This window comes from Polistes fuscatus, unplaced genomic scaffold, assembly GCF_010416935.1.
Source record: "Polistes fuscatus isolate 324 unplaced genomic scaffold, CU_Pfus_HIC Scaffold4, whole genome shotgun sequence".
Classification (NCBI taxonomy): domain Eukaryota; kingdom Metazoa; phylum Arthropoda; class Insecta; order Hymenoptera; family Vespidae; genus Polistes; species Polistes fuscatus.
Genome location: NW_025113118.1, coordinates 4,515,040 through 4,533,312, shown reverse-complemented (window position 1 = coordinate 4,533,312; position 18,273 = coordinate 4,515,040). Strand labels below are relative to the sequence as shown.

At 29.8% G+C, this 18,273-nt stretch overlaps 1 protein-coding gene across 2 annotated transcripts in view; it reads right to left on the bottom strand.

Annotated features, from left to right (window-relative positions):
- LOC122521035 overlaps positions 1–18,273 on the bottom strand; it is a 32,103-nt gene that overhangs the window by 1,207 nt on the left and 12,623 nt on the right. The window contains exons 4-7 of one of the 2 annotated variants that reach the window (XM_043641417.1): positions 10,383–10,466; positions 4,455–4,721; positions 4,046–4,378; positions 301–514 (exon numbers count right to left, since the gene is read on the bottom strand). In XM_043641417.1, coding sequence (XP_043497352.1) covers positions 301–514; positions 4,046–4,378; positions 4,455–4,721; positions 10,383–10,466 — 898 coding nt within the window. The remainder of the gene's footprint in view (positions 1–300; positions 515–4,045; positions 4,379–4,454; positions 4,722–10,382; positions 10,467–18,273) is intronic. The other variant, XM_043641418.1, reaches the window with a different exon arrangement.

Here is an 18,273-nt window from a genome sequence, read left to right as displayed (position 1 = left end):
AGGACGAAGTTATTTTATCGAATCCTGTTTTATGTATCACCATCAATCACCGTGAACTACTGTTTTAATACCACTTCGAAAATATTCTAGAAATTTCTATCCGTTTAAATTCCTACGACACGCGAAGTTAAACCGAGTGAACAAAATTCTTCTAATATTCAACAACTATATACAAGTATCACACTCGTACTTGTTATTTTATTCCAACAAAAATGTTTATTGCATCCGACAAGAATCCGCATATATCTTTTTCTTTCTCTTTCCCTCTGTTCATTTTTTCTTTTTGAAATAAACAAATACCTGTATTGTAATGCCTAGGACCGCTAATCGATCCGAAGAAATGTTGATTGATTATGCGAGTTGCGGATGCAAGGCTGTTTGTCGGTCCGAACGCGAATGGTCGTCCACCGCGTAGTCCTCCGTAATGATTGTTATTGTTTTCCATCTCTTTCACGGTGATTCGAGTCGATGTATTATCCTGGTCGCAGATAAATTGGGCACGGGGTCTGCCGCTCTGCAATCAGCCCCGCATTATAACTAATACGACACCTCTTTATAAATTTTTATTATTTACATTACAAATTTGCCTCTCATGCGAGCATTTTTTCTTCTCTTTTTTTTACCCCGTTCGTGTACGATTACAAAAATACAAGTTAGATTTAATATTATTATTATTATTTATACATATTATACGTACACGTGACATACGCATATAGAGTGAATTTTTTTTTTCTTTACAATTTTCTTCTTACTTTCTTTTTTTATTCTTTATCATCATTATCGTCATCTTCTTCTTCTTCTTCTTTTTCTTCTCATTTTTCATCGTTTATATTTCATTTTTTATCCAACGACAATTATTTTTTCAATTATAAATTTAGGAAATTTTTCTTATTGTCGTTTTAGATATTATTATAACAATAAGTTATTCTACTATACTAGTTATTGCTGTTAATTATTAAATTAACGATCATACAACGTTATTTTTTAATTTCGATTACTTATTGATCGATACAAAAAATGTATGACAACAAATTCTATATATAATAATTTACAGTAATACTTGTGTGTTAATTTTTTTCTTTTCTTTTTTACATTCACTTTAGATACGTATCTTTTCTCGTTCCTAAAATAATTAAAAAAAAAATAATAAAAAAACAACAATCTCGATCGAGATAAGAAGAGGTCGAAGATCCGTTGTGTTGAGTTCTTTCAATAAAATAATAAAACGCAATAATTAACGTTTCAAACGCCAATCTTTTTCTGCGACAATGCAGAAAGATGTCGACAAACAAATGATCGATTAAAAATTGGATAAATTAGAACAGTCGGGAAACGTGAGATTGGGGGTGGGGGGCGGGGTCGATATTTTTAAATATAAACAAAAATAAATAAAAGATATGTACATGAATCGATTAAGTAAGGCATGAAAGTTTGCGTTTGCGAGCTCCTCGAATCGTTTCGTTGCTTTACAAAATTTTTCTTTCTTTCTTTCCATTTTTTTTATTTTTTTTATTTAAACAAAAACAAATTTGATATTTAAGTTGAACGCAACAAAACGATTCGAAAGTGTTGTTCGATGCTCAGATAAAATATTTATATAATATGTATTATATATATATATATATATATATATATATACATTTATACACGTACATACATACGTAAGTTTAAAATTAATTCTACAAAATCCATTACTCTTATTTCCAAACTTTTTCAACAAACGTTAATCTTGTTTCCTTTTCAGATTTCTATAACTACGAATGCAAACTTATAAAATCAACGAAAAATATCAAACTTTTCTTTGTGTCCAACCCGTATACACGGTGATTATACGTGTATATATATATGTTACCGTAAAAGATCGATATTAGAAAATGTCAAGATCCACATGATTGTTTGTGACACACATACCAAATACGTCGGTGAAAGACCGAATATTTGAGTACACTAATATTTCGGACATACACCAAGCGACCATATTAAATCTTGACATTATCCAATTCCAATCTTTCACGGTAACACACACACATACATACATATATATATATACATAAACATAATTAAACGTGCAATTATATCAAGTGAAAACACGCAACGAACAAGCAACGATTTTTCGTTAAACTTAAATTAGTTGTATCGATCAGAAAATATAGAAAAGAGTGTAGCTGGGGGCTGGTGACGAAGACGTTGTTGGGTCAAGTGTTCAAGTGGGTATATAGTATTTGGGTAATGTCGAGGTTTGATTGGTCAGTTGGTGGATTGGTTGGTTGATAATGAAAGGGTTGATGAAGAAGGGGTTACCGGAATAGGCGTTTTTATAAAAAGCGTTGATTTAGCGATGAACATAAACGATACCCGCTGTCCGAGGTCTATCCTCATTGGTTTTGAGGGGGACATCTCTATACTTCCAATGTCGTTTCTACGATCAAGACCAAAGGACGGTCCTGGCGAGTCGGTAAATAAACGAGTATCTCGACTTCTTTCTTTGAGGATCGACGTGTGCCCGCGATTTCAATATCGCGCTTCGCTTCCACGCGAGCCGAGAGAGAACTTTACACAAAATTCTATTCGCTTTCGGCGATATTCATCTGTATTCCATTTCTGATCTCGATGGTTTGCGCAACTGAAAGAATCAGGGAGAAAATATTTCTATGATAGGCGAGTAAGTGTCTATTTCTTTTTCATTTTCTTTTTTCTTTTATTTTATCTTTTCTCACATTTCTCACGAAATTAGAACATTTGATTAGTGGTTGTTGTTGGTTGTTTGGGGTAGGGGACTGAGGGTGTTCGGAAGTAGATAATTTCAAGCGAAAGAATCTGACAATGAGAGAAAATATTTCTACGATAGGCGGAGTCTCTTTTTTTTTTTTTTTTTTTTTATTATTTTCTCATATTTCTTACGAGATTGAAACATTTGACGGGTGGTTGAGGGTTCGGGGGTGGTTGGTTTTGGAAATAGAAAATCTTTCCGACGATTTTCGTATATGCGCGATAATTTTGTGTATGCATTTTTCAATTTTATTTTTTGTGCTTGTTAAAGAGTACGTATTCTTCTTCGTGTCAGTTGTGTATTTTTAATGTTAAATGTTAAATGTAAAATGTTTAATAACTCTCTCTCCCTCTTTCTCCGTGTTGTTTATTTTTAGGGGAGGAGGAGGAAATTTGAATGAATTGGATTGATCAAAAAGTGTACTGTCGAGATATTTTTAATATTTATGAATAATTTAGATATAATATGCTAAAGATTTTTTAGTGAAATAGTATTGATAACGATATATTACAAGCTATTTAAAAATTGTCAAATAATTTATTTAGAATTATATACAATATCAAATATATTTTATTCAATACAAAAATAGTAGTACTATTTATTTATTTAAAAAAAAAAAAAATAAAATAAAAGATTAAAGATAAATTCGGATTAGATTTTCTCTTCGAATTAAATTATTTACGAACAACGATAAAACGATAAAATGATCATTATTAATTTGTCACATGTTTATTACATATAAAAAAATAAATATTATCATCTACACTACTACTAGTATTGATTTAATCAATATAAAATATTACCATAGGGATAAGATAAAGAGAGACAAATTCAATAATCTAGAGAGAAAGAGAGCCAAAGAAAACCCTCATCGTAAAATAAATCAATAACCTCAGCTGTATATACGTATGTAAGTATAATATATTATTCGTGAAATGTATTTTTAGGATAGGGAAGAAAAAGAAAGAGAAAGAGAGAGAGAGAGAAAGAAAAAAAAGAAAGAAATAGAATATGGGAATGAAAGAAATGAATGATGTTGACACCGAGGAAGCCTACTAGATACTAACGCTGACAACTACGAGAATTTTCATTGACTATTGTTCTAATATAATAATAATAATAATAATAATAATAATAATAATAATAATAATAACAATAAAACATAATAATAATAACACGTCTAATTCGAGCGTCTAATTAATTTTACTTGATAACTACCTATTAAAAAAAAAAAAAACAAAAAAAAAAAATTACGAATACTTTCTACACACTTACCTGCTGAATACGAATTTTTCTATGTTTAGGTATGGAGTCGTTCAGGGCGACCTTACTGGGCTCGTTGAAAGGACGAATATCTTTGAGAGATTCCACGCTCGGTGATACATCATTGACATTACGGCCAACTTCTCCGGAAACCGATTTCTTCACTCTTCCAACACCAATCCCAACACTAGTGACACTACCAACACTACCACTCCCAACTCCTGTCGTAGTAACGTTATTACTACCAACACCACCACCACCACCACCACCACCACCAGCACACTTGTCGGCTGCTTCTAAAGGATTAATGTAAAGGTTGCTGTCCGCCTCTTCCGTTAGGTCGCCCTTAAAACGTTCAACGAGAAAGAAAATGGTCGATCAGAGATAGAAGATAATAGTAATTCGTAGGTTATCGGCCTACCTGAGAATGCGAGGGATGAGTTTGACAACTAGCGTAAGTGTCAGAACTGTCGACACTCCCTTGCTCGTTATAAACTTTGCCGAACGTAGAAGAGGACACGTCGGGTGCTTGCAACGGCGAGGTCTTCGTTTCAATCGCAAAAATTGATCCTATACGATCAATACCGCTTGCAGACCTGAGAGATCGTAGCTCCTGACAAACGGGATTACGAAAGTCGCTCGTCGCCAATGGCATTATGTTCTCGGCGTCTCTGAACTCTTTGTATTCCTAAAAAAGATCGAGGAGTTTCGCTGAAACGCAACCCGGTGTCCCTCTAAAACCCTTGGCCAGGTTCCGCGACACAACACCTTGCGCGCCTGTTGTTTTTCTTCTCTCGCGGATTAATGAGAAGAAGAAGAAGAAGAAGAAGAAGTAGTAGTAGATGAATTAAATGAAATAATAATTACTTGCGATTTTTATTCGAAATTCATTTTTTGATCTTATCTCAATTACGTTGAACAGAATTGACGATTTGAAATTTTACTACAAATATAATATCTTTTTCTTTTCGACAAGAACAATATTTTATATTCTACGTATAATATTATCGAATACAATTGAGATTTTTTATGAATATGTTACGAAAAATTTATTTTAATTTCGTACGAAATTATTTATGCAAAACGCGACGATGTTTTATATAAAAAAAAAAAAAAAACATCTTTGATACGTCATTAGCGAAATAAATTTGCGAATAAAAAATCGTCCAGTTAGATGATATTTAGAAAACACGATTCGTCGAATTTATTTTTCATAATTCCGGCGATAGAAAAAAAAAAAAGAAAAATAAAAGAAGAAGAAGAAGAAGAAGAATGAGGAAAAACTTGAAAGAAATCTCGAGAAGAGAATAAAGTGTCACTCTTGACTAGAAGCGAGCTGTGAAAAGACACTTTTCAAACAATAGGCAAGAAGTATCAAGGTAAGAGAGACATCGGTGCTTACCCTCGAACGTGATACTCGTCCGAAAGAGTTGTTTACTCTTATGTTTTTTTTTTCTCTTTTTTTCTTTAATATGCTTTTTCATTACATTTTTTTTTTTTTAATTGAAAAGAAAAAGAATTCTTTCTTTTCTTTTTCTCTTTTTTTTTTCTTTAATCTATTTAACAAATAAGAAAAAAAAGCCACAGAGAAAGATAATAAGTAATAACAATACTACGTGCTGTATACTAAATGTTCAATGAGAAACATTCTACTAAAGGATTGTCATGACACATGTAGGAACAATTATATACTCGCCTGGTATGTCCGCGATGGTAATTTGCTTTATAGACGGCGTTGAACAATGTAGAAAATACAGGAAAAAGAAGAATAAGAAGAAGAATAATAGAAGGATTAGAAGAAGGATTAGAAGAAGGAGATCTCAATCACATTTAAAGTATCTCAATCAAAAATATTACGAAATATGAAACTTAAGGAAAATATTTGTTACATGTGCGTTAATCTTAGCTAACAATAAAGCGTATTTGTTAGCCCCTTTAGCTACGATGCAACTATGGATAGAATGAAATCATCGTTTACTAATTGTATATGTCAAGGAAATTGGCGTAGAATTGTTATTTCAATGCTATCGAGGCATTGACTATTCATTCAAACTACATTACCATTGGTACAAAGTAGCATTGATGATGTAATTCAGAATTAGGCCAACTTCATTTCGACTCGTTGCGAGCCTCAAAATCCTCAGGCATCAATCAAACGATCGGTTAAATCCCTCCCCATCCCCCCACCCCCGCCTACTCAAATTCACTAGCCAACATTCCGTTAATTCATGCATTAATCGAAGGATAAATATATTGTAATAATACAAACCAAAGATAAATACAGGGAGTATATGTTCGGTGTAACGTACTCTTCGAAATCCACGGTAAGACTGGCATGGTGTCCTCTGTGAAAGTTCTTTTATTAAATGTTGTTTATATGACTTTTTGAAAGCCACATATGCATAACGAAAAGTAATATTCTTAATAAATAGAATTTTCTTTTTAGAAAAGTCATATAAACAATATTCAATAAAAGTACTTTCACAGAGGACACCGGTGCCAGTCTGACGGTGGATTTCGAAGAGGAAGGTACGTTAAACTCATACTACATGTTTTTAAACAATAATATACATTACCTTTGTTTAATTAACAATTATTTAAAATATATGAAAAATAGTATTGTTCTTTACTAATACTTATAATTGTTTAAACATTACATATCAATTAACGTACTTCGAATATTAAATAATTTTGATCTTATGTTTTATTAGATGAAAATTTGATTCGTCCCTGCCCCCCTCCCGAAGTCATCATTGTGCAGAGAAACGTTAAAACAATCTTAAATATAACTAGAGTGCATTAGAGTATTAATATAATTGTTAATTAATTGAATAAAATGTATATTGTTGTCCAAATACTCGAATTATAAGATCGATAAACCGTCTTCGTTGAAATCCACTGTTAGACTGACACGGTGTCCTCTGTGAAAGTTCTTTTATTCGATGTTGTTTATGTGACTTTCTCAAGGCTACAGATACATAACGAAAAGTAATATTCTTAATAAATAGAATTTTCTTTTTCGGAAAGTCATATAAACAACATTCAATAAAAGTACTTTCACAGAAGACACCGGTGCCAGTCTGACGGTGGATTTTGAAGAGGAAGGTACGTACATTTTATACTCCGTGATTTTAAATTACAATGTATATTTTTTTCGGTTAATTAACAGTTATTTTTAGATGTGTCGGACAACTCTTACGTGTTTTAATGATATTTGGGATTTTTTTTTTTTTTAAACTAAAAGTACATTTGTTTTTAACGTTTTTGGCTAATAATAACTTCGAGTTGAACATTTTTATCTGATAAAATATTTAATCGACATTATTTAATATTCGAAGTATATTAATAAATATGTAATGGTTTTTTTAAAACAATGTATAATCGTTTAAACTTTATTTAATTATAACTCGCGTATATTATATCTCATTTAGATTGATTCTGATAATAATAAATTTTTAAATAACAGTTAAAATAAAAAACGAGCAACTGTTAAACATGAACAAAAAAAGTCGAGTATTTTTCCCGTTTTTTCAGTTATTATTTCAACACCGTAAGATTTTTAGCAACGGTCTTTTTATGTATATTATTTTTCTATTCGTTTAATTTTTAATGCTTTCGAGTTAAACTTACGATGAAATTAAGATGTATTAATGTATTTTTATTTCTAAATTGTCCTCATTCTAAACACACTATACCAATAGCTTTTTTTTCAAGCAAAAATCTAATAAGCGTAACGGTGTACGGATTTTTTAAGTGACACTCTCTTGTATGTCTAATTTAAATCAATATAAAACATGCACGTACAAAATCTATTGACTAAATTTTTCCGTAACACTAATCTTTTTTAGCAATATTTTTCTAATATTTTTCGAAATAAACAAATTGAAAGAATTTGATCAAACTCAAAACATCGATTCCATTCAAATTTCTAAACAAAATAATACTTTTTCACTTTGACTATGATACAAAATATCAAGTATCGCTCTAATATAACGATCATGTTACTCTAACGCACATGGATCACGTTACTGCCAACAAATACTACGAAAAAAAAAAGAAATATTATTTGATTTGTCATTCTAATCATCAAACAGAACAAATGTTTCGAGCATAGAGATATCAAATTCAATGTTCTCGTTAGTTTCATTTAGCGTGCACTCGACACAGCAATAGTAATTAATAATAGTAATGAAAATAGTACAGGGTGGGCCCAACAATACTAAGGTGGTTCGAAAGTTATAAGGTGATTCGAAAAATCAATTAAACATTTCTAATAACGTTTAAACTTGTAATTAAACTTGTAATTAAACTTGCAAATGTACGAAGTCAAGTTTGCAGTTTTATAATTTGATGAAAAGTAAACTTGTGAAAAAAAGAAATCAGGAAAGAAGGGAGATGGATAAAAAGTTTGTAGCCTATTGCGGAAACAATTTATTTCCTTTTTTATTTATTTTTTTTTGATCAAATTCACTTTCATTTAAAAATAAAATAAAAGTTTCTCCTGTCGAGGCTCAAAACTTTTCAATCTACCTTCGTAGATTTTTTATATCAACCTAGGATATTTTAGGGAATTATCTAGGGATCTTACGTCCACCCTGTAATAACAATAATAGTAGTAATAGTATTAATCTTATTAGCAAAGCCGTAATACCGGAGGGGATTTAACTATTATTAATTAACTCGATTCGCCTGTTGGCCGTAAGCAGTTGTGCCAAACGAGATAATATAGTGCTAATTAACAAGGTGTTTGGTGTACGTACGTGAACACGTAACACGTGTTTTCTGGTTTAGCTTCGTTTTTTATTTAATTTTTTTTTTTTTTTTCTTTTCTTTTTTTTTTTTGACTATGCGTATCTTTTTATCGAGCAACGCTATATAGCTAATATCAATGAATTAATCAGATAAACAATTAATGAATAAAAACAACGATCTAACGAATAAAAAGTATAATATTACATCGTGTAAAACTATCTAACAAGGCTTCTTTCCGACACATTGTGTACGATGAATTTGACCGTACTGAATAATTTCTCATGCATTTTTTACCTTTTTTCATTTTCCAAAGTACTATTTCGAATAATTCATTTTAATCGTGTCATTTGTCATCTACATTGAAACAAATTAATCTCAAAATTTTGTTCTATTTTTTTTTAGTTTTATAAATCACAAATCGATAGAAATGAAATTATACTCCTCTTGTATGTACCAAGAGTGCTTCAAATTTACAATCCTTGAAAATCAATTGAAATGAAATGACGTTATTCATTTTTGACGGTAAAAATGTGTGGACAAAAATCTACAACGAGAAAAGTTTCTCTACGAGAATTATTATAATTATTATCAGAACAATTACCATTATACAATACACGTTATATAATTTCTAAAAATTCTCCGTTATGATAATCGATAACACGTATACGTAAAATCTCGAACGATTTATAAAAAACAACCGAGAGTTTTCGTTAAAACGGAACCATTTTAAAGAATGGCCCAAATTTACGTAAAATAACATGAACAAGGTTGTGTTCTACTTAAAGGTAAACCGAGAAATAGATAGAGATACGTATTTACGGTTGGATAATATGGAACACACGCGAACTTTGGCAGTAACGATTTAAACTCTATTCCATCTGTCTTTTATTTCTTTTTTTTATTTTATTTTTTTTTTATTTTTTTTCTAAAAGAAATTATTCAGTTAACGGCACGTTGTATATCGATTGAAACATAAGAGCTTGCTACACATTATGGCAAGAATAAGGACGCAGAACTAAACTAACAATAAGAAGGAAGAAGAAGAAGAATAAGAATAAGAAGAAGAGGAGGAGAAAGAAGTAGAGAAGTAGAATTAGAATAATAAGAATAAGAATAAGAATAAGAAGAATACGAGTCGAATTCTCGCTTGGCGTGACCGCCTTGGCGATATCTCGACGTGCCTTGACCTAGAAAATTACCGAGGCACACGCAAATGAAATTGCAGGTGAGGGTTAGGAAGAAAAGGGGGCTAAAAAGGGGGAACGGGAGAGAAAAAGAGAGAGAGAGAGAGAGAGAGGACGACGAGCTACATGTTTGGCGTCTAAAGCTTTGAATGAAGGAGTATCGTGTCAATGAAAAAGTTGTGCTGCGGTTGATTGTTTAATCGGAGGGTTGCCATTACATACACCTACCAAAAAATCTCTTGTAACAATTGATTTTCTTCTTTTTTTTTTTGTTTATGTTTTATGAAAACATGTAATAGTGTAGGAAGATAATATTAGTACGTTGTTTTTCATTTTTAAGAATAATTTATGTGAAGTGGTGTATGTAATGTTACCGTGAGAGAGAGAGGAAGAACGTTTGTGATCGTAAATACCTTCGTAGTACAAAAGCAACACTCGAATTCGCTAGGTATTTCATCAATTTTCTCGAATTTTCTGCTCTCTTTTTTCTCTTCATCCTACAAATGTCACACACACAATTTTGCGATTTTACTTATCTGCGAGTAAGACTCGGTCCTCTGGATGATTTCGCGAAATATTCAAATCGTTCATCATTTCCGTTTATATTTTTATTTGTCAATTGTTACTGACTCGTAAAGAAACAATTTAACGTTGGCCAATTTTTCTTCTTTCTATCCATTAAATTTTACTAAACGATTTCAGGGGCAGATTATTTTTACGAGAAAACATTCACTTGAATTGATTAATTAAATGAAATAATTTCTTCTTATTTTTTCCTTTTTTAAACGATTTAAATGCTTTGCGAACGAACAAACGTAAGAAGAAAGTGTTTAATAATAAAAATATAATAGGAAAACGAAAATTAAGAAAACAAAAAAAGAACGTGAAAAGTAGAAACATAAAAAAGAAAAAAAAAAGAAAAGAAAAGAAACGAATATAAAAATGGCACAAAAGATTCGATCACGTGGAGCCAGAGAGACGCAAGTATACTCTTTTTTTTTTCTTTTTTCTTTTTACTTTTTTTCTCTCTTTTTTTTTAATTTTCTTTTTAAATTATATACGCGAGATCGGAAGGAGTGCAAGTGTGTATAAGTAAGTAAGTAAGTAAGTAAGTAAGTAAATAGTGTTGTCGTGCGAGTCGCAAACTTAGGAGTATAGTATAAGTAAATTAAGTAGTAAATGCTTGAACGTGGTCAGACGAAATGAGGTTCGTTCTTTTACCGACGTTATAAACGAAAGGTTTACTCGAACGAACCTTTTTCGCGTTAATGTCAATCGATTGATGACTGTTTTATTTATTTTCTTCTTTTTTTCCCATAAATTATTAATGTGAGACACACGGTGCTAAAATATGGTGTAATATAAAAAGAAATGAAAACGTGGTAACACGGTTCGGATTTAATATGCAGGATGTTTTCTATACAAGTTTCATTATTCTCGTAAGATCGATTTATTCGTAAAATCGAATAATAGTAAATAATTGTTAAATATTCGCTTATGAAACAGCCTGTATATCAAATCATTTGTAATAAATAAAATAACGGACGTCACACAATTGTTTCTATCGTTACTTACGCGAACTTTTAACGGCATTGCGTTGAAGAATTTCAAATTAAAGCATCGCTCGATCTGTCTTCGTTGATTATGTGTGTATGTATAATATCACTTGATTTTCTGGTATATAAACCAAAAAAAAAAGAACGAAGAAAAGAAAATTTTATAAGAAATATCTATCGTACATTTTTCGTTTGATCGAAATTAAAGTAAAATATTTCAAAAAAAAAAAGTAATATGTATGGTTTCTCTTTTGTCTTTTCATTTCCATAGGAACCGGCGATCGTAGGATTTATTCTCCCACGCCTTTGTGTTCTGCACACATTCCCTCTCTCTCGAAATATATTTTTTCAAAATATTTTCGAATAAAAAGAAAAAAAAAATAGAAGATTTGATTTTAAGAAAATTTGACACGTAACGTTTAGCAAAATGTGTATTCTTTATTTATTATATTAGCAGAAAAATTCCTAAATCGAAGAATAGATTAGATATAAATTTGTATAATTTTGTTGTGTTATAGTTCTTACAAAAAAAATTAAATGGAAAAAAAAAGAAAAACATGAAAAAAATAGGTCACTGTCCTCTCACTCTCGCACTCTCTCTCTCTCACTCACACGCACACACACACGCACAATTTCGATTTGATTATTTACGATTCGTGCAAAACTTTCAATTAACAAGATCGAACTATCGATTCATCGAAAAATTTTGTAAATGAAAAAACAAATTCTTTGAATTTCGCAAAATATTTTGTAAAAAGAAGAAAAAAAGAAAAAAAAAGAAAAAATAGAAAAAAAAGAAACTCGAGAAAATGTCCTGTCGTATAAAAAATATTAAACGAAAAATTAGTAAATAAAAATTGAGGAAAAAAGCGCGTTAATTAAATTTCGTTTGGAAATATTTGAATACACGTATTTCTGTCTTTTTCTCTCCTCGCATTCATTCACAGTTGGAAAATAGTGATAATTAATTTTCATTCGTCTATTCAGCCAATATCACATTTCAGTAATCACCATTATCATCAACATTATTATTATTATTATTATTATTATTATTATTATTATTATTATTATTATTATTATTATTATTAATTATTAGCAATAGTAGTAATTACATACGTAAAATTACACATACGATAATCTTTTTTCTATTTATTCTGTTTTTTGTTTGTTCATTCGTTTTACAACTTCGTTCATTTCTACGTCTTTTATTATATTCGTTCAATAATCGTTCCGAAAAAAAGATTCGAATCTTAATTATAATTAATTGTTCTTGTTGTTGTTGTTGTTGTTGTAGTAGCAGTAGTAGTAGTAGTAGTAAATAGTAGTTATTATTGTTTTTCAAGATAAGTGTGTGTTCGGCGGGTAAAATTTGTTTAAAATGTTTTAGGATTTGAATGTACGTATGAAGAGAACTTATGCGATGCGTTTTAAAAAATATCTAATTTTTCGAATTAAAAATTAACGATCTCCACTTGTCTCTTCAAATGTAATATTGTATAATTCGAAAAACGTTAATCCTATTAGAAATGTTAGACACTAGCGGTTAGTTTCAGGATCATTAATTTAAGTCTCGATTAATCGCAATCGAGTTTTACTTTTTTTTTTCCGCATAGATTCGTTCTGATAGAGACACACAACCAACAACACGGCAAGGTCCGACAATTAGAGTAGGTCAATTTGTCTCTTCGACGAATCTGTGTGTGCATATGTATGTATTTGTGTGTGTGTTTGTGTGTTAGAAGGGCACAGCTTTTCTCAACGTTGCTGGTTCAATGCGCGCTGTCGGACATTGCCTGTAACATATCGACACGAAAAAAAATCTGTCAGATATATATGAGCGTCTGATGTATGCCGGTTGGGCCTTTTATTTTTCTTTACTTTTTTTTGTTTCGTTTTTTAAAAAAAAAAAAAAAAAAACCCTCTACCAAATTCGCTCAACTTATTATTTGTTTCTATTCAATTGGCGCACTCTCATATATCTGAATTATTTTTTTCTTTTTTTTTATATTTGAATTCTTTTTTCTTTTATCATCACCACTTGATTGACATTGCTAATGGTTTTTTTTCTTTTTTTTTTTTCTCTCTCCCTCTTTTCTTTCAACGAAAGTTTGTTATTTTTATTAATTACATCTATATTAAGTAATATGTTATAAGGTGATTAGTTAAATTAATAATATAATAAATAAGTAATATTATAAATCATTCTCCATTTTTATATATACGCATGTATAATATTTATGTATCTTGAAATTGAATTATTTCTCCAATATTATTGTTCAATATTTTTCTATAATTTAAGTATACCAATTATATTGCAAATGAATTAATAAAATCATCGATTAGCACATTTTTATTAATCCTCATTTTCTTTAAAGTTCATATATCTTATAATTATAAATTTAATTTTTACAATTGTATTATAATAACATTAATATATTGTAAAATTATATATGCGCACATAATTTTTGTCTATAAACATAAAAGAAATAATTAGGTTTATAAAAGTTTAAACAATTGGGCTGAAATTCTCGTTTAATGTTATATAACATTCGATAGAACGAATATCAAATCTTTGAAAATTATTTTTGTCGACGATAAAAGAAAAATTTTAAAGATAGACGAGAATAATATAAAAATTAAAAATAACAAAATAAAGATAAAAAATATTTTATAAAAATATTTCACGAATAAACGAGATCCCTTAAACTATTAGTTCGAAGTTAAATGTTTCTCGAGCAAATGAACGATCGATCCAAGCAAGACCTTTGTACTTTATGAATGCTTGTTCATTCGATCGCAAAAATTGAACTCAATAATAAAAAACTATCGAAGAGGGGACCAAAAGAAAAATTATAACTGATCAAACGATCAAAGCTTTTAGCTATCGACCAAATTATTTCCTCTTCGTCGACAACGATTTAAAACACAACTTTGTATTTATAAAATCGAAAATATCAAATTATCGAGAGAATTAAAAATAACAAAAATAAAGAAAAAAGAAAAAAGAAACTATATTTCGATATAGAGTATTGCAGGCTCGTGAAACGAATATATTAATATTACGTGTTTATAAAAACATAGGTTATGTGTAAAGTATATAAATACGTATAAAGGTTCAATTGTATTGTTTCAAAATGGTGTCTCACATAGGAAAACGAACGAATGTGCGTGTATACTTGTCTATGTGTGTATGTGTGTGTGTGAGGGGTTGGGAAAAGTAAACGGGTGTGCGAATAAATCGTGAAAAATATTACATACATCGAAATATAATATATATATAAAGATAGAATATCGTACGAAAAATCGTAAAGGATAAATATAACGATGAAAAAAGAAATAATCGTTCTTTCGGGCTCCTCAAAGATCGTTGCTTTGTTCGCGAAGGGTTAAAGACTTGCGCAGAAAATAAATCAATCGTCAAACGAATCTTTGTCAAAACACTTGTATATATTATAGCAAATACTAAGTGTCCCAAAAGTGAAAAATTCTTCATTTTTCTTTCGATTGGGCTAATTATTTTTTCTAACGAAACACTGTGACTGCAAATTCGCATCTTAAAATGATCAAAAACAACAAAATATTTCAATTTTATTGAACAAATCAGTATTGAATTTTGTGCGTTAAATGACTTTTTGGACACCCCGTATATTACACCTCCAACATTTTAATATGTAGGTAGGGGGCAAAAGAAAGAAAGAATATTTTATTCTGAATTTTAAACGACGTTATTGCGCAAGTCTCCGAATAAAATGAGAGTACACACACACAATTTATATCTGTTTGTGAGAGAGTTTGAACAGATTTCGTATGAATCACTCATCGTGGATGACACGATATTTGCATGAACAAAAAAACAATAAAATTTTAAATGTTATATATAGAAAGGATAAAAAAATTTAAATAAATAAATAAATAAATAAAAAAAGAAAAAGTCAAATCCGTTCTCTCACTTGCAAATAGGAACGCGAGAGGATCGAACGTTTTTAACGTTTTAGTTAAGTGTCATGATGTACACACACATATATATACATATATATATATATATAATATTATAGTATATAAATATATATATGAGTATATATTTATATGGATAGTTATAAGATACATAGTTAGATAGATAGGTTAGATAGAAACATGGGTAGATAGATAGATGGATAGATAGATAGATAGATAGATAGATAGATAGATAGATAGATAGATAAATAGATAAATAGATAGATAAATACATATACATATACACGTAGAAGCGAACTCTTCTTTCACTCAGCTGGCGTGTAAGATGCTATTTAGAATGTCATACTATTTTCAGCACGAACCTATTGCATCTATATATCAGAAAGAACACGCGTGGCAATTCTTGGACTTTGCAATCGTTAGAAACATTGCGATCAAGGTATTTTCTTACTTTTGTATGTATATATATATATATAATATACACACGCACATAGGCATATACATATGAACCCGTAATAACATTGGCAATTTAACGTTAAGAAAAGAAACGATCGTTCTTCTCGCTTTCCTTTAACTAACAAGAAACACATAAATCACCGATATATCGTTGGATCGGTAATAATCATTATTTGCAATTGAAATTCATAAATAATGCATTTTTTACCTTGTGATATTTTTATTTTATTTTATTTTTTTTGTTTAAGCTACAACATCGAGCACACTTGAAGTTGCTTTTTAAAAGAATAATTTCTTTTATTTTTTTATTTTTCTTTACTTAATTTTTAGTGCTTCATTTTTGAAGATATTAAAAAATATATTCGTTGATAAATGTAATAAAGAAATGTCAAGTACGGATTAAAATAATGAAAACAAAATACACAAATGTAAGAAAGTAATAAATATATGCGGTTGTCGATATTATTATTAATTTATCTTAAAAATGTTATTGTAATATTTTGTATTTATTCGCAAATATAAAAAAACGAACGACCTAAATATTGAAAAGTCTAGGAGTCATTTTAAATTTGTCTTCAAACTCGAGGATTCTGTTCCGGAGCAAAGATATACAAATCATTTCTAATTAATATAATAATAATGAAAACAAATTGTAATATTATTTCATTCGTTATTCGAATAAATTATTATAGCAGGTAAAAAAGAGTAACCAGTGTAATATGAGTAAAAGTAAAAACTTTCGAGTGCAACAGGTTAAAAAAGGTTCACACGCTACAATTGTATTGTCAATATGTAAAATATCAGATCGTAATAATTCATATCAAGTCAACGCGCGCATGAATTAAAAACTTTTGCCTTTAAAATCGCAGCCGTTTAAATCGGAACTTGAAACAGCATTGATTTACTTTTTTTTTTCTTTTTAATGATGAATGGCTATTAATCTTGCCAATTATTTTTTGGTTTACTCAAACTTTCGAGCGTGCTCGATGAACAAAATAAATAGATAATAAAATACAAAATAAAATACAAAATAAAATACAAAATAAAATATAAAATAAAATAAATAGATAAATAAATAAATAAATAAATAAATGTATGTATGTTTATATTTAGATATATGGTGTCGATAATAATAAGCGTTGATATCTGGCTCCATCGCTTGTTGCTTTACGCTAGAGTATAAAAGCACAGGGCAGGAACATGTAATAAGGTCGAATTCATGCTGGCGACATAGTGCGACACACACCGACATTTTTGCAAAAAAAGAAATTAAAAAAAAAAAAGCAAACGAACGAACAAACCAACGAACGAACGAACGAACGAAGAAAACTTTTAAAAATTCAAAAATCAACGATATAAAGACAACAACAAAAAAATAAACGTTTGAAATATGTCGTAAGAAAAATATTAATGCAACTCTAAAATGAATATCGGCTTGAATTTCGTTCGTGTAAAAAATATATATCCATTGAGAGTGAGATTTCGTAACTGTAGAAATAATTCAAGTTTAACGCGCGTTTATTACGCGTCCCACATTCGACAATTCTACGATATCGTGTAATTTCAAAGGCTAAGGTGAAAAGTTTCCACCTGAACCAAAAGTTTTTTAAAGCGATTTTACGAATTAATTACACTTTTTCTCTCGACTTTTATTTTTTTTCTTTTTTTTCTTTTAGGGAAGATAGTTAAAAATCGTAATTTTATGAGCTCAGACTCGTAGTTTTATTGGAATATATAAAAAGAAAAAGAAAAAGTTGGCCCAAAGTGTCTCGAAAAAGTGTAATTGATTTTTTATAATGACCTCGTAACTTTTGGCCCATCGTAGAAACTTCTCGTCCTACTTTGTACGCGTAAATATATTTGATTCTTTTTTTTTATTTCTTTTTTTTTTACTCGTATCATATGAAAAAGAAAAAAAAGTGAACATACGTTGGACAATTGCAATTGCAGATTTTCGATATTCGGCATAATCCTGTGAAGAAGCAGGACGTTTGCGTAAAGGGTTGTAACGTCAAATATTTAGGAAGATGCACTTGTGAACAATTTTGTGGGCTTCGTTTTAAAACCAACAAACTAAATCAAAGCAAGCAGTTCGTCATAATATACGTACATAATGACAAAACATTGAAATGATAAAACATCGACCAGCCGGGGAAAAAAAAAAAAAGAAATATATATATATACATCTACATTATTGTAGATTTTAAACAACGACGACAACAACGTTCGCGGCCTTCCTGTGGTTTTATGCTCTACGTTTTACGAAATAGATGCTTCCTCATAAACTAACCAAAAATAATACAAATTAGGAAGCTATCTGCTTCGCCATTGTAACGAG